Source organism: Pelophylax lessonae (assembly GCF_965119305.1).
Source record: "Pelophylax lessonae genome assembly, chromosome: 2".
Lineage (NCBI taxonomy): Eukaryota > Metazoa > Chordata > Amphibia > Anura > Ranidae > Pelophylax > Pelophylax lessonae.
The window spans coordinates 32,570,002-32,585,494 of record NC_138769.1 but is presented as its reverse complement, the minus strand read 5'-3'; the positions used below and the strand labels follow the sequence as shown (position 1 = coordinate 32,585,494).

The 15,493-nt window shown below is 47.6% G+C and overlaps 1 protein-coding gene across 1 annotated transcript in view; it reads left to right on the top strand.

The window, feature by feature from the left end:
• Positions 1–5,535: 5,535 nt before the first annotated feature.
• The window catches only part of ARHGAP31 (Rho GTPase activating protein 31), a 303,422-nt gene continuing 293,464 nt past the window's right edge, over positions 5,536–15,493 (top strand). Inside the window, exon 1 of the mRNA XM_082245042.1 lies at positions 5,536–6,194. Coding sequence (XP_082101168.1) covers positions 6,104–6,194 — 91 coding nt within the window. The 5' untranslated portion in view covers positions 5,536–6,103. The remainder of the gene's footprint in view (positions 6,195–15,493) is intronic.

The following is a 15,493-nucleotide window of genomic DNA, read 5'->3' as shown; positions in this document are numbered from 1 at the left end:
GGAGAGTTAGAGGAAGGGGCAGAGTCTTCCAGCAGAGTATTTCAGGGGAGGAGAGTTAGAGGAAGGGGCAGAGTCTTCCAGCAGAGTATTTCAAGGGAGGAGAGTTAGAGGAAGGGGCAGAGTCTTCCAGCAGAGTATTTCGGGGGAGGAGAGTTAGAGGAAGGGGCAGAGTTTTCCTGCAGAGTATTTCAGGAGAGATAGAGGAAGGGGCAGAGTCTTCCTGCAGAGTATTTCAGGGGAGGAGAGTTAGAGGAAGGGGCAGAGTCTTCCAGCAGAGTATTTCAGGAGAGTTAGAGGAAGGGGCAGAGTCTTCCAGCAGAGTATTTCAGGGGAGGAGAGTTAGAGGAAGGGGCAGAGTCTTCCAGCAGAGTATTTCAAGGGAGGAGAGTTAGAGGAAGGGGCAGAGTCTTCCAGCAGAGTATTTCGGGGGAGGAGAGTTAGAGGAAGGGGCAGAGTTTTCCTGCAGAGTATTTCAGGAGAGATAGAGGAAGGGGCAGAGTCTTCCAGCAGAGTATTTCAGGAGAATTAGAGGAAGGGGCAGAGTCTTCCAGCAGAGTATTTCAGGGGAGGAGAGTTAGAGAAAGGGGCAGAGTCTTTCAGCAGAGTATTTCAGGGGAGGAGAGTTAGAGGAAGGGGCAGAGTCTTCCAGCAGAGTATTTCAGTAGAGATAGAGGAAGGGGCAGAGTCTTCCAGCAGAGTATTTCAGGAGAGTTAAAGGAAGGGGCAGAGTCTTCCAGCAGAGTATTTCAAGGGAGGAGAGTTAGAGGAAGGGGCAGAGTCTTCCAGCAGAGTATTTCAAGGGAGGAGAGTTAGAGGAAGGGGCAGAGTCTTCCAGCAGAGTATTTCAGGAGAGGAGAGTTAGATGGAGGAAAGAGCAGAGTCCTCCACCAGAGCAGATTATTTCAGGAGAGGAGAGTTAGGTGGAGGAAAGAGCAGAGTCCTCCGCCAGAGCAGAGTATTTCAGGAGAGGAGAGTTAGATGGAGGAAAGAGCAGAGTCCTCTGCCAGAGCAGAGTATTTCAGGAGAGGACAGTTAGGTGGAGGAAGGAGCAGAGTTCTCCAGCAGAGCAGAGTATTTCAGAAGAGGAGAGTTATAGAAGAAGCAGAGTCCTCCACCAGAGCAGAGTATTTCAGGAGAGGAGAGTTATAGAGGAAGGAGCAGAGTCTTCCACCAGAGCAGAGTATTTCAGGAGAGGAGAGTTATAGAGGAAGGAGCAGAGTCTTCCAGCAGTGCAGAGTATTTCAGGAGAGTTAGAGGAAGGGACAGAGTCTTCCAGCAGAGTATTTCAGGAGAGATAGAGGAAGGGGCAGAGTCTTCCAGCAGAGTATTTCAAGGGAGGAGAGTTAGAGGAAGGGGCAGAGTCTTCCAGCAGAGTATTTCAAGGGAGGAGAGTTAGAGGAAGGGGCAGAGTCTTCCAGCAGAGTATTTCAGGAGAGGAGAGTTAGATGGAGGAAAGAGCAGAGTCCTCCACCAGAGCAGAGTATTTCAGGAGAGGAGAGTTAGGTGGAGGAAAGAGCAGAGTCCTCCGCCAGAGCAGAGTATTTAAGGAGAGGAGAGTTAGATGGAGGAAAGAGCAGAGTCCTCTGCCAGAGCAGAGTATTTCAGGAGAGGAGAGTTAGGTGGAGGAAGGAGCAGAGTTCTCCAGCAGAGCAGAGTATTTCAGAAGAGGAGAGTTATAGAAGAAGAAGCAGAGTCCTCCACCAGAGCAGAGTATTTCAGGAGAGGAGAGTTATAGAGGAAGGAGCAGAGTCTTCCACCAGAGCAGAGTATTTCAGGAGATGAGAGTTATAGAGGAAGGAGCAGAGTCTTCCAGCAGTGCAGAGTATTTCAGGAGAGGAGAGTTAAATAAAAGAAGAAGCAGAGTCCTCCAGCAGTGCAGAATATTTCAGGAGAGGAGAGTTATATAGGAAGGAGCAGAGTCCTCCAGCAGTGCAGAATATTTCAGGAGAGGAGAGTTATACAGGAAGGAGCAGAGTCATCCAGCAGTGCAGAATATTTCAGGAGAGGAGAGTTAGAAGAAGAAGCAGAGTCTTCCAGCAGTGCAGAATATTTCAGGAGAGGAGAGTTAGAAGAAGAAGCAGAGTCTTCCAGCAGTGCAGAGTATTTCAGGAGAGGAGAGTCAGATTGAGGAACATAATTAAGTTATATGTTTCTTTTTTAAACTGGAAAAGCTGATTGAAGCCTCTCCAGGCTCTCATTTATAAGCAGAGATGAAGTGGAAGGTCTGGAGGCCACGTCTGGGTGACATTCGGGAACACGGAGGCCGGTGACACGCGTGTAGATAGGACAGCTGCTGATCATTTCTCTGCGTCTTCTCTATTTGCATTCCTCTATTGTGCAGCCAAACTCCTCGGCCAGCATGGAAATGAATCTGCGGAGCGTATGGACTGGCCGCCTCTCTCTATGTGATTCTAGGCAAATATCCGGCCATGTCACGGTCCCAGGTGTCCACCATCTCTCAGAAGTGATCTCCATGTTCTCCTCCTGATGGCCTTTATATGTCATCTTCACAAATCAAGAAACCAGCGGAGTCCATCAGGGAATGAGGGCCAGCACTGAAGAGTAAAGGCCAGTCCACCCAAACATGATATTTTATTTATTGGTGGAGTATGGACCAACCCCTGGCTTCTTTACATCTAAAGCCCCGTACACACGTACCGATTGTCAGCCGTAAATATTGGGCCGCCGTACGATCGGCCGATTGTCGGCTTGTTAGTATGATGCTTCCGACAGCCGACAGCGACTTTTCGACCAAATAGAATCTGTCGTGCAAGCATTAAAATTTTTGTATGCCGACACCAGAACGGCCGATTGTTCGCCAGTCAGTACAGATTTCAGCCGACAATCAGCAGATTTGCAAGACTGGGCATGCTCAGAAAAGAAAAAAGACAAGGAAAGTTACTCATCACATGACATCACTTCTGCAGTCGGCTGTTGTTGGCCGACAAAATTCGTGTGCAGTCTTTTGCAGTTTTCAACAGACACGACAGCCGTGGACATTTGACGGCTCGGTCGGTCGGCCGACGATCGGTACGTGTGTACGGGGCTTAAGGGAAAGATTTGTCATTTTTATTGTCTTTTTTTTTATTAGTATTGGCGGCGATCTGCGATTTTTAGCGGGACTGCGACATTGCGGCGGACAGATCGGACCCCTAACTGACGTTTTTGACACTTTTGGAGGTGCCAGTGACATTACTACAGGGGCCCTTTCCTTCAAGCCTGGGGCTCTTCCCACTGATCCTGGGGCCCTTTACTCTCGTTACGTGGCCCTTTATTACTTTCCCGCAGCGGGACCCTTTCACGAGTTCTGCAGTGGGCCCCCTTCCTGCTATCTTGGAACCTCCCCACGCTGGTGGAATGCCAGGGCCCGGTGGCAAGTGTGACCTTTGCAATCCTGGAAGTTCACCCACTGGTGTCAGTAATTTTTATTTTTTGGTATTTTAACCGATTGCCGACCGCCACACGACTATTTACTGCGGTGGTCAGCCCCGTACAGGCAAAGTGACGTAGTACTACGTCGCTAGCCTGTGAGCCTCTAGGGGGCGAGCGCGTGCCGCCAGAGGCACGATCCCGCCCCCGCTCGTTCCCTAACATGTCCGCGCGTGTGACCGGCGGACCCGATGTCTGCCGGTCACTCGCGATCTCCCGCTGGAGGGGGAGAAAGGCAGGCGGCTGATGTAAACACAGCCGCCTGTCATTCTCCCTGGTGTAACTGCAGAGATCATACGATCCTGCTACATAGGATCGTTTTTCTCTGTGGTTACATCACTAGCCACACCCCTTTACAGTAAGAAGCACGCCCCTAGGGACACACTTAACCCCTGCATCACCAATAAAGTTTACCCCCTTCCCTGCCAGTGTCATTTTTACAGTAACAGTGCATATATATAGCACTGATTACTGTAGTAATGTCACTGGTCCCCCCAAAAGTGTCAAAAATGTCAGTCAAGGGTCCGATCTGTCCGCCGCAATGTCGCAGTCCCGCAAAAAAAATCGGAGTTAGTAAACGCAATAACTTTTGCGCAAGCCAATCAAAATACGCTTATTGCGTTTTTTTTTACCAAACGCATGTCCGATCTGTCTGCCGCAATGTGGCAGTCCTGCAAAAAAAATCGCAGATCGCCGCAATTACTAGTTTTAAAATAAAACACCAAAAATGACATAAATCTTTCCCTTAGTTAGTAAACGCAATAACTTTTGCGCAAGCCAATCAAAATACGCTTATTGCGATTTTTTTTACTAAACGCATGTAGCAGAAAACAAATTGGCCTAAAATGTAAAAAAATTTTGATTTTTACATTTTTTGGGGGGGAATTTCATATAAAACAATGTGAAAAATATTGTTATTTTTTCAAAATTGACGCTCTTTTTTTGTTTATAGCGCAAAAAGTAAAAATCGCAGAGGTGATCGAATACCACCAAAAGAAAGCTCTGTTTGTGGGGAAAAAAAGGACATCAATTTAATTTGGGTACAGCGTCGCACGACCGCGCAATTGTCCTTTAAAGTCACGCAGTGCCGAATCGCAAAATAGAGCCTGGTCAGGAAGGGGGTAAAATCTTCCGGGGCTGAAGTGGTTAATTGTATTATTTTTTTTATCATTTTATTTTATTTTTTTACAATGTCACTGACTATGACTCTGTCCATTCATAAATTACATATTTACCAACCCATTCCTGGTTCTCTATTGTAACACATCCCCTGCAGCAGCCAGCAGGAGAGGGAAGGGAGCACAGTGGGGAGGGGGGGGGGGGAACCAGGGGAGCACACAGGGGTCCAGAGACAGCAGAACACAGAAGTGAACTGGATAGGAGGGGTGGCGGGGGCAGCATACAGAGGAACCAATCTCCTCCATTTTCCTCCTGCAGCTACAGGAGGAAAAAGCAGGACAGTGATTTCTCTACATGCCGCCCCTCCTATCCAGGTGTACGGGGGAGCTGCACAGGCCCCCCTGGAGCATGGGGCCCGGTTGCAATTGCAACCCCTGTAGTTACGCCCCTTAGTGCCGGTTCACACTAATACGACTTGGTCAGCTTGGCAAGTCGCGCACCGTCGCGGTCCATTGAGAAGTACAGGAGCCGTTCTAATAGGAGCGACACAAGTCGCTCCGAGTTAGAAAAAGGGTCCTGTACTACTTCGGGGCGACCTCGGAGCGACTTGCATAGACATTCATTTTATGAAGTCCGTGCTGCACACGACTTCACAGGTCGCCCCCTAAGTCGGAGCGACGTAGTGTGAACCGGCACTTATAGTAGCCCGGAGGGGGGGGGGGGGGGTGATGAATTTTGCAGGGGGTGAAGCTTGCGCCTCTGCTCCAGCGGGACAGAAGAACAAGGGCGCTCAGTGTGCCGCAGAAGAGAATTTCCTCCAGCCTAGTCTGAGCTGTCCCGTTATCTCCTGCATGTCAGAACTCCTCTCTCTCTCTCTCTCTCCCTCCCCCTGTCATACCACCACCTCCCCCCACCCCTCACTCACACTGCCAAAAAACATCCCCCCCCCCCTCCTCTTCCTCATTTCCTTAACAGCATTTCCTGAGCTGGATAACCCTGTGATTTGTAAGAAAAGGAGGAAGGAGGAAAAAAAACACAGATAGGTCAAAAAAAGTCATTGCAGACTTTGGAACTGGTGATGGCACCTCTTGGATTGCTGGCTTAGCTGGAGAAACCAAAAAAAAAGGGCAAGTTCCCTTGACCCGGCACGGTTTTTTGTGGTTGGCATTGCTTAGGTGGCACAGCAAACGCCCTGCCTCTGGCTGAGCAGATGCCAAACTCCCACCGGCCAGCCCTGCGCAGGAGCAGCCGCAGCACCCTCCACCGAAGCCACCACCCGGGGTGCCCCAGGATGAGATGTCTCCTTTAGGCTTCCCATCTCTTCCAGCGTGCATCCCACTCCCTTTTCTCCTCCCCACCCCAAAGTGACAGCTGAGCTGCCTGGATCTTGCTTTGGCTTTTTTCATGGAGTGACTTGGATCTGTTGGGACATCCTCAATGTTGGCTCTCTGATTTGCATTCCCTCACCCCCTCGTCGCCCCATATTTTCTAGAAATTTCATTTATTTTTCCACCGGGAGGGGAGGCGGGGGGGGACTCCTCTTGTGGACTAACCCATGAAGAACAAGGGTGCCAAGCCGAAGTCCAAGAAGAAGGGAGCCTTTGGATGTGACCTGACTGAGTACCTGGAGTCTTCTGGGCAAGATGGTAAGTCAACTTTTTACTTTTTTTATTGGTTGCTTGTCAATCATGGTTGAGTTACAGGGAATGCCGTTGGGTTGTGACGTGTCTGCGGAATTTTTTTTTATGTCCTTGGAAATGTCCAACTTTCTTCGGACACACTGTACCGTAAAACTGGTAAGAAGCTAAAAATAAGAAGACAAATCAAAGATTCTCGTTATTTCATACTACATCCAGTTCCATACATTTTAGCCTCATAATGTGCAGCGGTTAATTACATAACTGTCTTCGAAAGGATTATTTCGGAAGACCTTCTCAGGATCAGCAGCGAACTGTCCCTGGAAGCTATTTTAAAATGCTGGCAGCTTCTAAATTCTTTGCCGTGCTTATCTGGCATCGAAATTTCATAGTAGTATGATTAACCTCTTGCAGCCTGGGGGGGGGGGGGGTGCAGGAAATAACTGTACAGGAAATGATGACTATGCTTTTATCTTCTCACACTCAGTAATTTAAATGATGCAATATGTGTTCAGATAGTGGACATCTGGCTCTTAGGTCCAGGGACAGTCAAAAAGTTTGGGGGATTTGTCCCGACATTGGATAACTTTTTTAATATTGCATTCCATTCGTGTCCATATTTTTTTTTACATTTTGAGTAAATAGTTGAAGGTTGTTTAGTAAATACAACGCTGTTTGGTTACTGTCTAGACCAGTGTTTTTCAACTCCGGTCCTCAGGGCACACTAATGCCTCGTTTCCACTGAGCGGATCGGTTCGGGTCGGTTCGGTACGGTACGCTATTTTGGGTGTTTCCATTATGAAAGTGGCCCATACAACCGAACCAAACCGCACCATTCCTGGTCCTGCTTCAGATGTAGGGCCATAGGAAATGGTACGGTACGGTTAGGGCGGAGCTACTGGCGTCACACAATAGATTCCACTGATTGGCGGACAGGAAAATGTCAATGCTCACGTCAAATGAAAGAGCAAAACAAACACCTCGTTTGGTGTAAACCCCGCATGGTCCCTGGTGGCCCGACTTGCAGTGGAAACGCTCACCTGAATAGACCGGACCATTCTAAACCTCCCAAACTGTACCGACCCGAACCGTTCCGCTCAGTGGAAACGAGGCATAACAGGCCAGGTTTTAAGTATTACCTTGGGGAGATGCAGACTAGAATACTGCAATCACTGAGCAGCAAATTATATCACCTGGGATGTATTTCAGTTTTCTTGCAAACCTGGCCTGTTAGTGTGCCCTGAGGACCGGAGTTGAGAAACACTGGTCTAGACCTTGTCTAGTCTTTCTCAACCTTTTCAATACAGAGGAACCCTTGAAATAACTTTCTGGTCTCAGGGAACCACTGCTAGAATTGACTATATCACAACTCATGATATTTTAGTGTGATGGTCATTAGGAAGAATGCTGCTTATACTTGTGGTCATTGAGAAGAATTACCCCCTTACAGGTAGCTAAAAAGATAAATGTTCTGTGGGGACTTATCTAAGAGGCATTATTTGCTTATTACGCAAGGAACCCCTAGCAACCTCTTGAGGAACCCTCAAGAAACCCTAGCAACCTCTGGAGGAACCCTCAAGAAACCCTAGCAACCTCTGGAGGAACCTTAGGGTTCAGTGGAACCCTGGTTGAAAAACCCTGCTTTACCTTCTCCTTTTTAACCCCAAGGAACCCCTAGAAACCTTTAGAGAAACCTTAGGGTTCCATAGAACCCTGGTTGATAAACACTGCTTTACCTTCTCCTTTTTAACCCCAAGGAACCCCTAGAAACCTCTGGAAGAATCTTAGGGTTCTATGGAACCCTGATTGAGAAACCCTGCTTTACCTTCTCCTTTTTAACCCCAAGGAACCCCTAGAAACCTTTAGAGAAACCTTAGGGTTCCATAGAACCCTGGTTGATAAACACTGCTTTACCTTCTCCTTTTTAACCCGAAGGAACCCCTAGCAACCTCTGGAAGAACCTTAGGGTTCTATGGAACCCTGATTGAGAAACCCTGCTTTACCTTCTCCTTTTTAACCCCAAGGAACCCCCTAGCAACCTCTGGAGGAACCTTAGGGTTTAGTGGAACCCTGGTTGAGAAACCCTGCTTTACCTTCTCCTTTTTAACCCCAAGGAACCCCTAGCAACCTCTGGAAGAACCTTAGGGTTCTATGGAACCCTGGTTGAGAAACCCTGCTTTACCTTCTCCTTTTTAACCCCAAGGAACCCCTAGCAACCTCTGGAAGAACCTTAGGGTTCTATGGAACCCTGGTTGAGAAACCCTGCTTTACCTTCTCCTTTTTAACCCCAAGGAACCCCCAGAAACCTTTAGAGAAACCTTAGGGTTCCATAGAACCCTGGTTGATAAACACTGCTTTACCTTCTCCTTTTTAACCCCAAGGAACCCCTAGCAACCTCTGGAGGAACCTTAGGGTTCTATGGAACCGTGGTTGAGAAACCCTGCTTTACCGTCTCCTTTTTTAACCCCAAGGAACCCCTAGAAACCTCTGGAGGAACCTTAGGGTTCCATAAAACCCTGGTTGAGAAACCCTGCTTTACCTTCTCCTTTTTGAACCCCAAGGAACCCCTAGAAACCTCTGGAGGAACCTTATGGTTCTATGGAACCCTGGTTGAGAAACCCTGCTTTACCTTCTCCTTTTTAAACCCAAGGAACCCCTAGAAACTTCTAGAGAAACCTTAGGGTTACATAAAACCCTGGTTGAGAAACCCTGCTTTACCTTCTCATTTTTAACCCCAAGGAACCCCTAGAAACCTCTAGAGAAACCTTAGGGGTTCCATAGAACCCTAGTTGATAAACACTGCTTTACCTTCTCCTTTTTAACTCCAAGGAACCCCTAGCCAACTCTATTTGTGGTCAATGGGAAGCAGAAAGTGGATGTCAGTGGGAACTTATCTGAGAGGCAGAACTTGCTCAATGTTTAGGGAATCCCTAGCAACTTCTGGAGGAACCCTCAAAGAACCCTTAGCAACCTCTGGAGCAACCCTGGTTGAGAAACCCTGGTCTAGACCCTTAAGACGGCCAATGTGTGACGCTCCAAGTTGCTTTTGGGGATTGGGGCTGGCGATGTGATAGTTGTTGGAGTTCGGAAACTTCCTAAAAGTTTGGCAGCTGCCTGAATGATTCCCCCCCAGGGTTCCAGTAGGAGAAGGGTTAATCCTAGTACATTGATCTGGCCAGGGAACATCTGAACTGAATTAACTACAGCTATGGAGCTCCTTTCACTGACAAAAAAAAAAAAACTCCTAAGGTAGTCATAGGACATTAACCCTTCCCATACTAGCACATAATTTTGTAATGTTAGACACTCAGAAGGACAGGTTCTCACTGCAAAGACAGAAATAAACTGTACAGAAGACTGTCAGAGAAAACTGCCTGCAGGAACCTAGATAGTGGCCATGGTTTAACCTTTTCCCTGCCTAGGGTTCAGTGTCGTATTTGTATCATTCTGTATATTCTATGACTGTCTGGAGTTTCACAGCGAGCACGGAGGTTCTAACCTAGACCTGATGTCAGCAGGCAGAGATTCAGGAAGTCTCTGGTAACCATAAAAGGGTTAACAGGCATGCTAGTCATTCCTCATGGTCCGCCTCATAAAAGAGTTATTCTTACAACATCTTCTGTGCAAACAGCGAGAAATGTAGGATAATGGAATCATTGGTATCGGTTTATTTAAAAAAGGCAAGTCAGCGACGAAAAATGCATTGAGCCATTGCAGTGACATCCATGCAAGATGTGCGCTTGCCATGGGTTATGGTGCTACTGACTGCCATGTACAGTATTTCACAAAAGTGAGTACACCCCTCACATTTTTGTAAATATTTTATTCTATCTTTTCATGTGACAACACTGAAGAAATGACACTTTGCTACAATGTAAAGTAGTGAGTGTACAGCTTGTATAACAGTGTAAATTTGCTGTCCTCTCAAAATAACTCAACACACAGCCATTAATGTCTAAACCGCTGGCAACAAAAGTGAGTACACCCCTAAGTGAAAATGTCCAAATTGGGCCCAATTAGCCATTTTCCCTCCCCACTGTCATGTGACTCGTTAGTGTTACAAGGTCTCGGGTGTGAATGGGGAGCAGGTGTGTTCAATTTGGTGTTATCGCTCTCACTCTCTCATACTGGTCACTGGAAGTTCAACATGGCAACGTATGGAGAACTCTCTGAGGATCTGAAAAAAAAGAATTGTTGCTCTACATAAAGATGGCCTAGGCTATAAAAAGATTGCCAAGACCCTGAAACTGAGCTGCAGCACGGTGGCCAAGACCATACAGCGGTTTAACAGGACAGGTTCCACTCACCATAATCGACCAAAGAAGTTGAGTGCACGTGCTCAGCGTCATATCCAGAGGTTGTCTTTGGGAAATAGACGTTTGAGTGCTGCCAGCATTGCTGCAGTGATTGAAGGGGTGTGTGTGTGGGGGGGGGGGGTCAGTCTGTCAGTGCTCAGACCATACGCCGCACACTGCATCAAATTGGTCTGCATGGCTGTTGTCCCACAAGGAAGCCTCTTCTAAAGATGATTCACAAGAAAGCCCACAAACAGTTTGCTGAAGACAAGCAGTCTAAGGACATGGATTACTGGAACCATGTCCTGTGGTCTGATGAGACCAAGATAAACTTATTTGGTTCAGATGGTGGCAAGCGTGTGTGGTGGCAACCAGGTGAGGAGTACAAAGACAAGTGTGTCTTGCCTAAAGTGATGCATGGTGGTGGGAATGTCATGGTCTGGGGCTGCATGAGTCCTAGCAGCACTGGGGAGCTACAGTTCATTGAGGGAACCATGAATGCCAACATGTACTGTGACATACTGAAGCAGAGTATGATCCGCTCCCTTTGGAGACTGGGCCGCAGGGCAGTATTCCAACATAACGACCCCAAACACACCTCCAAGATGACCACTGCATTGCTAAAGAAGCTGAGAGTAAAGGTGATGGACTGGCCAAGCATGTCTCCAGACCTAAACCCTATTGAGCATCTGTGGGGAATCCTCAAACGGAAGGTGGAGGAGCGCAAGGTCTCTAACATCCACCAGCTCTGTGATGTCGTCATTGAGGAGTGGAAGAGGACTCCAGTGGCAACCTGTGAAGCTCTGGTGAACTCCATGCACAAGAGGGTTAAGGCAATTCTGAAAATAATGGTGGCCACGCAAAATATTGACACTTTGGGCCCAATTTGGACATTTTAACTTAGGGGTGTACTCACTTTTGTTGCCAGCAGTTTAGACATTAATGGCTGTGTGTTGAGTTATTTTGAGAGGACAGCAAATTTACACTGTTAGGGCTCTTTCACACGGGCGGTCCGATCAGATCCGCCTGTCAGTTTTTTAGGCGGAGGTCACCTCCGCTGACACCCGCTGCCATCCGCATCCGATCCTGTGCTGAAATCTGGACGGATGGAAACCCTATTTTTCCATCCGTTCAGTAATCGGAGCGGAGCGGATCTGATGAGAGCGGACAAGCGGTCCGCTCTCCTCCGATCCCCCATAGAGGGCAGCGGGTGCTGAGACACCTCCCTCTCCGCTCTGCAAGCGGAGACGGAGCTGTCATCCGCCCGGCTCAGCGGGGATCGCGGATCGATCCCCGCTGAGCAACACGGATCCGCCTGCGGAGGCGGACCGTGTGAAAGAAGCCTTATACAAGCTGTACACTCACTACTTTACATTGTAGCAAAGTGTCATTTCTTCAGTGTTGTCACATGAAAAGATAGAATAAAAAAAAATGTGGGGGGTGTACTCACTTTTGTGAGATACTGTAGGTTACTATACAGTTGGATGCATGGGCTAGTGCTCTTTGCATGTGTTGGTCTTGTGTTATTTTTTTAAATTATAAAAATAGGAAGACAATGGATGTGCCAAGAGAAGTTTACATATAAGGAGCAGAATTATAGGTCATGAGACAGATCACAGCTTGATATATAAATCCTATCTCTACCACTGGAAAGTAGCACTGCGCCAATGTCAAACATGCCCTTGCCCGTGTCGCCTTACAATTGCATCTGTCTAATGCAGGCTTTCTCAACCATTTTAGGGGAACCCTTGAAATAATTTTCTGGGCTCAGGGAACCCCTGCTAATAATTACTATATCTACAGCTCACTGTACATTAGTGTGATGGTTACTAGGAGGAATGCTCTTACCCTCTCTTACTACTGGAATTGTCAAACAGATTATTGAAGTCAGTGAGTTCTCAACGGAGAGGCTCACTACTCAAGGAACCCCTACAAACCTCTGGAGGAACCCTAGTTGAGAAAGGCTGGTCTAATGTGTAACTTAACCGCTTGCCGACAGCCGCAAGTACATATACTGCGGTGGTCAGCCCCGGCCAGGCAAAGTGACGTATCGGTACGTCACTAGCCTGTGAGCCAATAGCGGGCGAGCGGGCGCCGCCGGAGGCGCGCTCCCGCCCCAGCTCGTTCCCTAACAAGTCCGTGCGTTTGACCGGCGGACCCAATGTCCGCCGGTCACTCACGATCGTCCGCTGTGAAGGGAGAAAGGCAGGCGGCTAATGTAAACAAAGCCGCCTGTCATTCTTCCATGTGTAACAGCAAACATCTAACGGTCCTGCTATGTAGGACCGTAGATCTCTGCTGTTATATGTAAAGCCACATCCCTGCACAGTTAGAATCACGCCCCTAGGGACACACTTAACCCCTCCTTCCCCAATAAAGTTAACTCCTTCCCTGCCAGTGTCATTTTTACAGTAACAGTGCATATGTATAGCACTGATTACTGTAGGAATGTCACTGGTACCCCCAAAAGTGTCAAAAATGTCAGTCAAGGGTCCGATCTGTCAGCCGCAATGTCGCAGTCCTGCAAAAAAAATCACTCGTTAAAAAAAAAAAACAACAAAAATGACAAAAATCTTTCCCTTAGTTAGTAAACGCCATAACTTTTGCGCAAACCAATCAAAATACGCTTATTGTGATTTTTTTTTACCAAACATATGTAGCAGAAAACAAATTGGCCTAAAATGTTAAAAAATTTAGATTTTTACAGTTTTTTTGGGGAATTTCATATAAAAAAATGTGAAAAATATTGTTATTTTTGCAAAATTGTCGCATTTTTTTCTTTATAGCGCATGATCAAAAAATCGCACAGGTGATCAAATACCACCAAAAGAAAGCTCTATTTGTGGGGAAAAAAGGACGTAAATTTGGTTTAGGTACAGCATCGCACGACCGCGCAATTGTCTGTTAAAATCACGCAGTGCCGAATCGCAAAATAGGCCCTGGTCAGGAAGGGGGTAAAATCTTCCGGGGCTTAAGTGGTTAAAGTGGAGTTCCACCCAAGTTTTAAACTTTATACAAATCTCTGGCATTCCTCAATTGAAAACAGCATTGGGGGACTTTTCTTTTCCTTGATCTGCTTACCTTGTTGCTAGGGGGTAAGCATTTTTCTTTCTATTTGTGGCAAAACCCCTGGGGACCGCCAACATTTTCTCATGGACCATCAGCGGTCCATGAACCACTAGTTGGCGACCCCTGCTCTAGACCAGTGGTCCCCAAACTGTGGCCCAGGGGCCAGATGCGACCCTTGAGGCACTTTATCATTCAATGACACCAAACAAAGGGGCACAATCAATATTAGGGACACCAACGATGGGGCCCATTGACATCAATGATGGGGCACAATTCCTCCCAAGGACACCAATGATGGGGCACAATTCCTCCCAAGGACACCAATGATGGGGCACTATTCCTCCCACTGACACCAATGATGGAAAACTATTCCTCCCAGAGACACCAATGATGGGGCACTATTCCTCCCACTGACACCAATGATGGAAAACTATTCCTCCCACAGACACCAATGATGGGACACTGTTCCTCCCACTGACACCAATGATGGGACACTATTCCTCCCACAGACACCAATGATGGGACACTATTCCTCCCACTGACACCAATGATGGGACACTATTCCTCCCACTGACACCAATGATGGGACACTATTCCTCCCAAGGACACCAATGATGGGGCACAATTCCTCCTAATGATACCAATGATGGGGCACAATTCCTCCCAAGGACACCAATGATGGGGCACAATTCATCACAGTGACACTAATGATGGGCACAATTCGTCTCACTGATACCAAAGATTGGGCATTGTTTACTCTAACTGATGCTGAGACATTTTCTACTCTTCTACTCCCTAAGGCCACAGGCTGGGCCCCCCTAAAGTCTGAAGGACAGTGAACTGGCCCTTTGGTTACAAAGTTTGGAGATTCCTGCTATGGAAGATGGTCAGAGACTAGGGACATGTTACATGAGACTGCTAGAGATTACGGGTTAATAAAGGGCCCTTTACAAATTAATGCTCACACTGACTGCTGGGGCCGGAGGGCCGTACTTCAAATACCAAAGGGCAGCATGTGGCCCTTGGCTGCAGGTTGGGCACCTGGGCTTTAAATCAGAGGTCTCCAAACTGTGGCTATTTGCTTGCTTGTAGCTGGCCATTTGGGCACTTTTTTATCCACTAATGCCAGCACAGGGGCATATTCCCCTCTACTGACACCGATGAAAGGGCACAATTCCTACCAATGACACAGCGATGGGGCACAATTCCTCCCACTGACACGAAAAGATGGGGCATTGTCTTTTCCCAATAAAGGCAGGACCTTCTCTACTCTCAATGGCCACAGTCCGGCCCCCCTAAAGTCTGAAGGACAGTAAACTGGCCCCTCGTTTAGTAAGTTTGGAGACCACTCTTCTAGACCAGTGGTCCTCAACTCCGGTCCTCAGGGCCCACTAACAGGCCAGACTTTAAGTATTACCTTGGGGAGATGCAGACTAGAGTACTGCAATCACTGAGCAGCAAATGATATCACCTGGGATGTATTTCAGTTATCTTGCAAACCTGGCCTGTTAGTGGGCCCTGTAGGTCAGGGTTGAGGACCACTGTTCTAGACCATTAGATGCCCCATTTGCATGCAGGAATTCTCTAAACTCCAAGCTTAGAGAATTCCTTCAGTTTCCTATTGGCCAACTGGGCTACTGAACATAGCTATTGGCCAGTGCAGAGGTTTAGAAGGTGGTGAAGATGAACTCTCAATGGCAGAAGTTATGCTCTTTTAAACAAGAGTCTTCCAGGAGTGCCAAGACTCTCTAGACCTCTAGGTGCCCCTTCTTAAGACCTCCTGCTCTCAAGCTTTGTTGTCTCCTCCTCCCATGCTCGTCTCCAGGACTTCTCCAGAGCCTCTCCCATCCTCTGGAACTCTCTACCTCAATCTGTCTGGCTATCCCCTTCTCTGACTGCTTTTATATGATCCCTGAAAACTCATCTCTTCAAGGAAGCCTATCG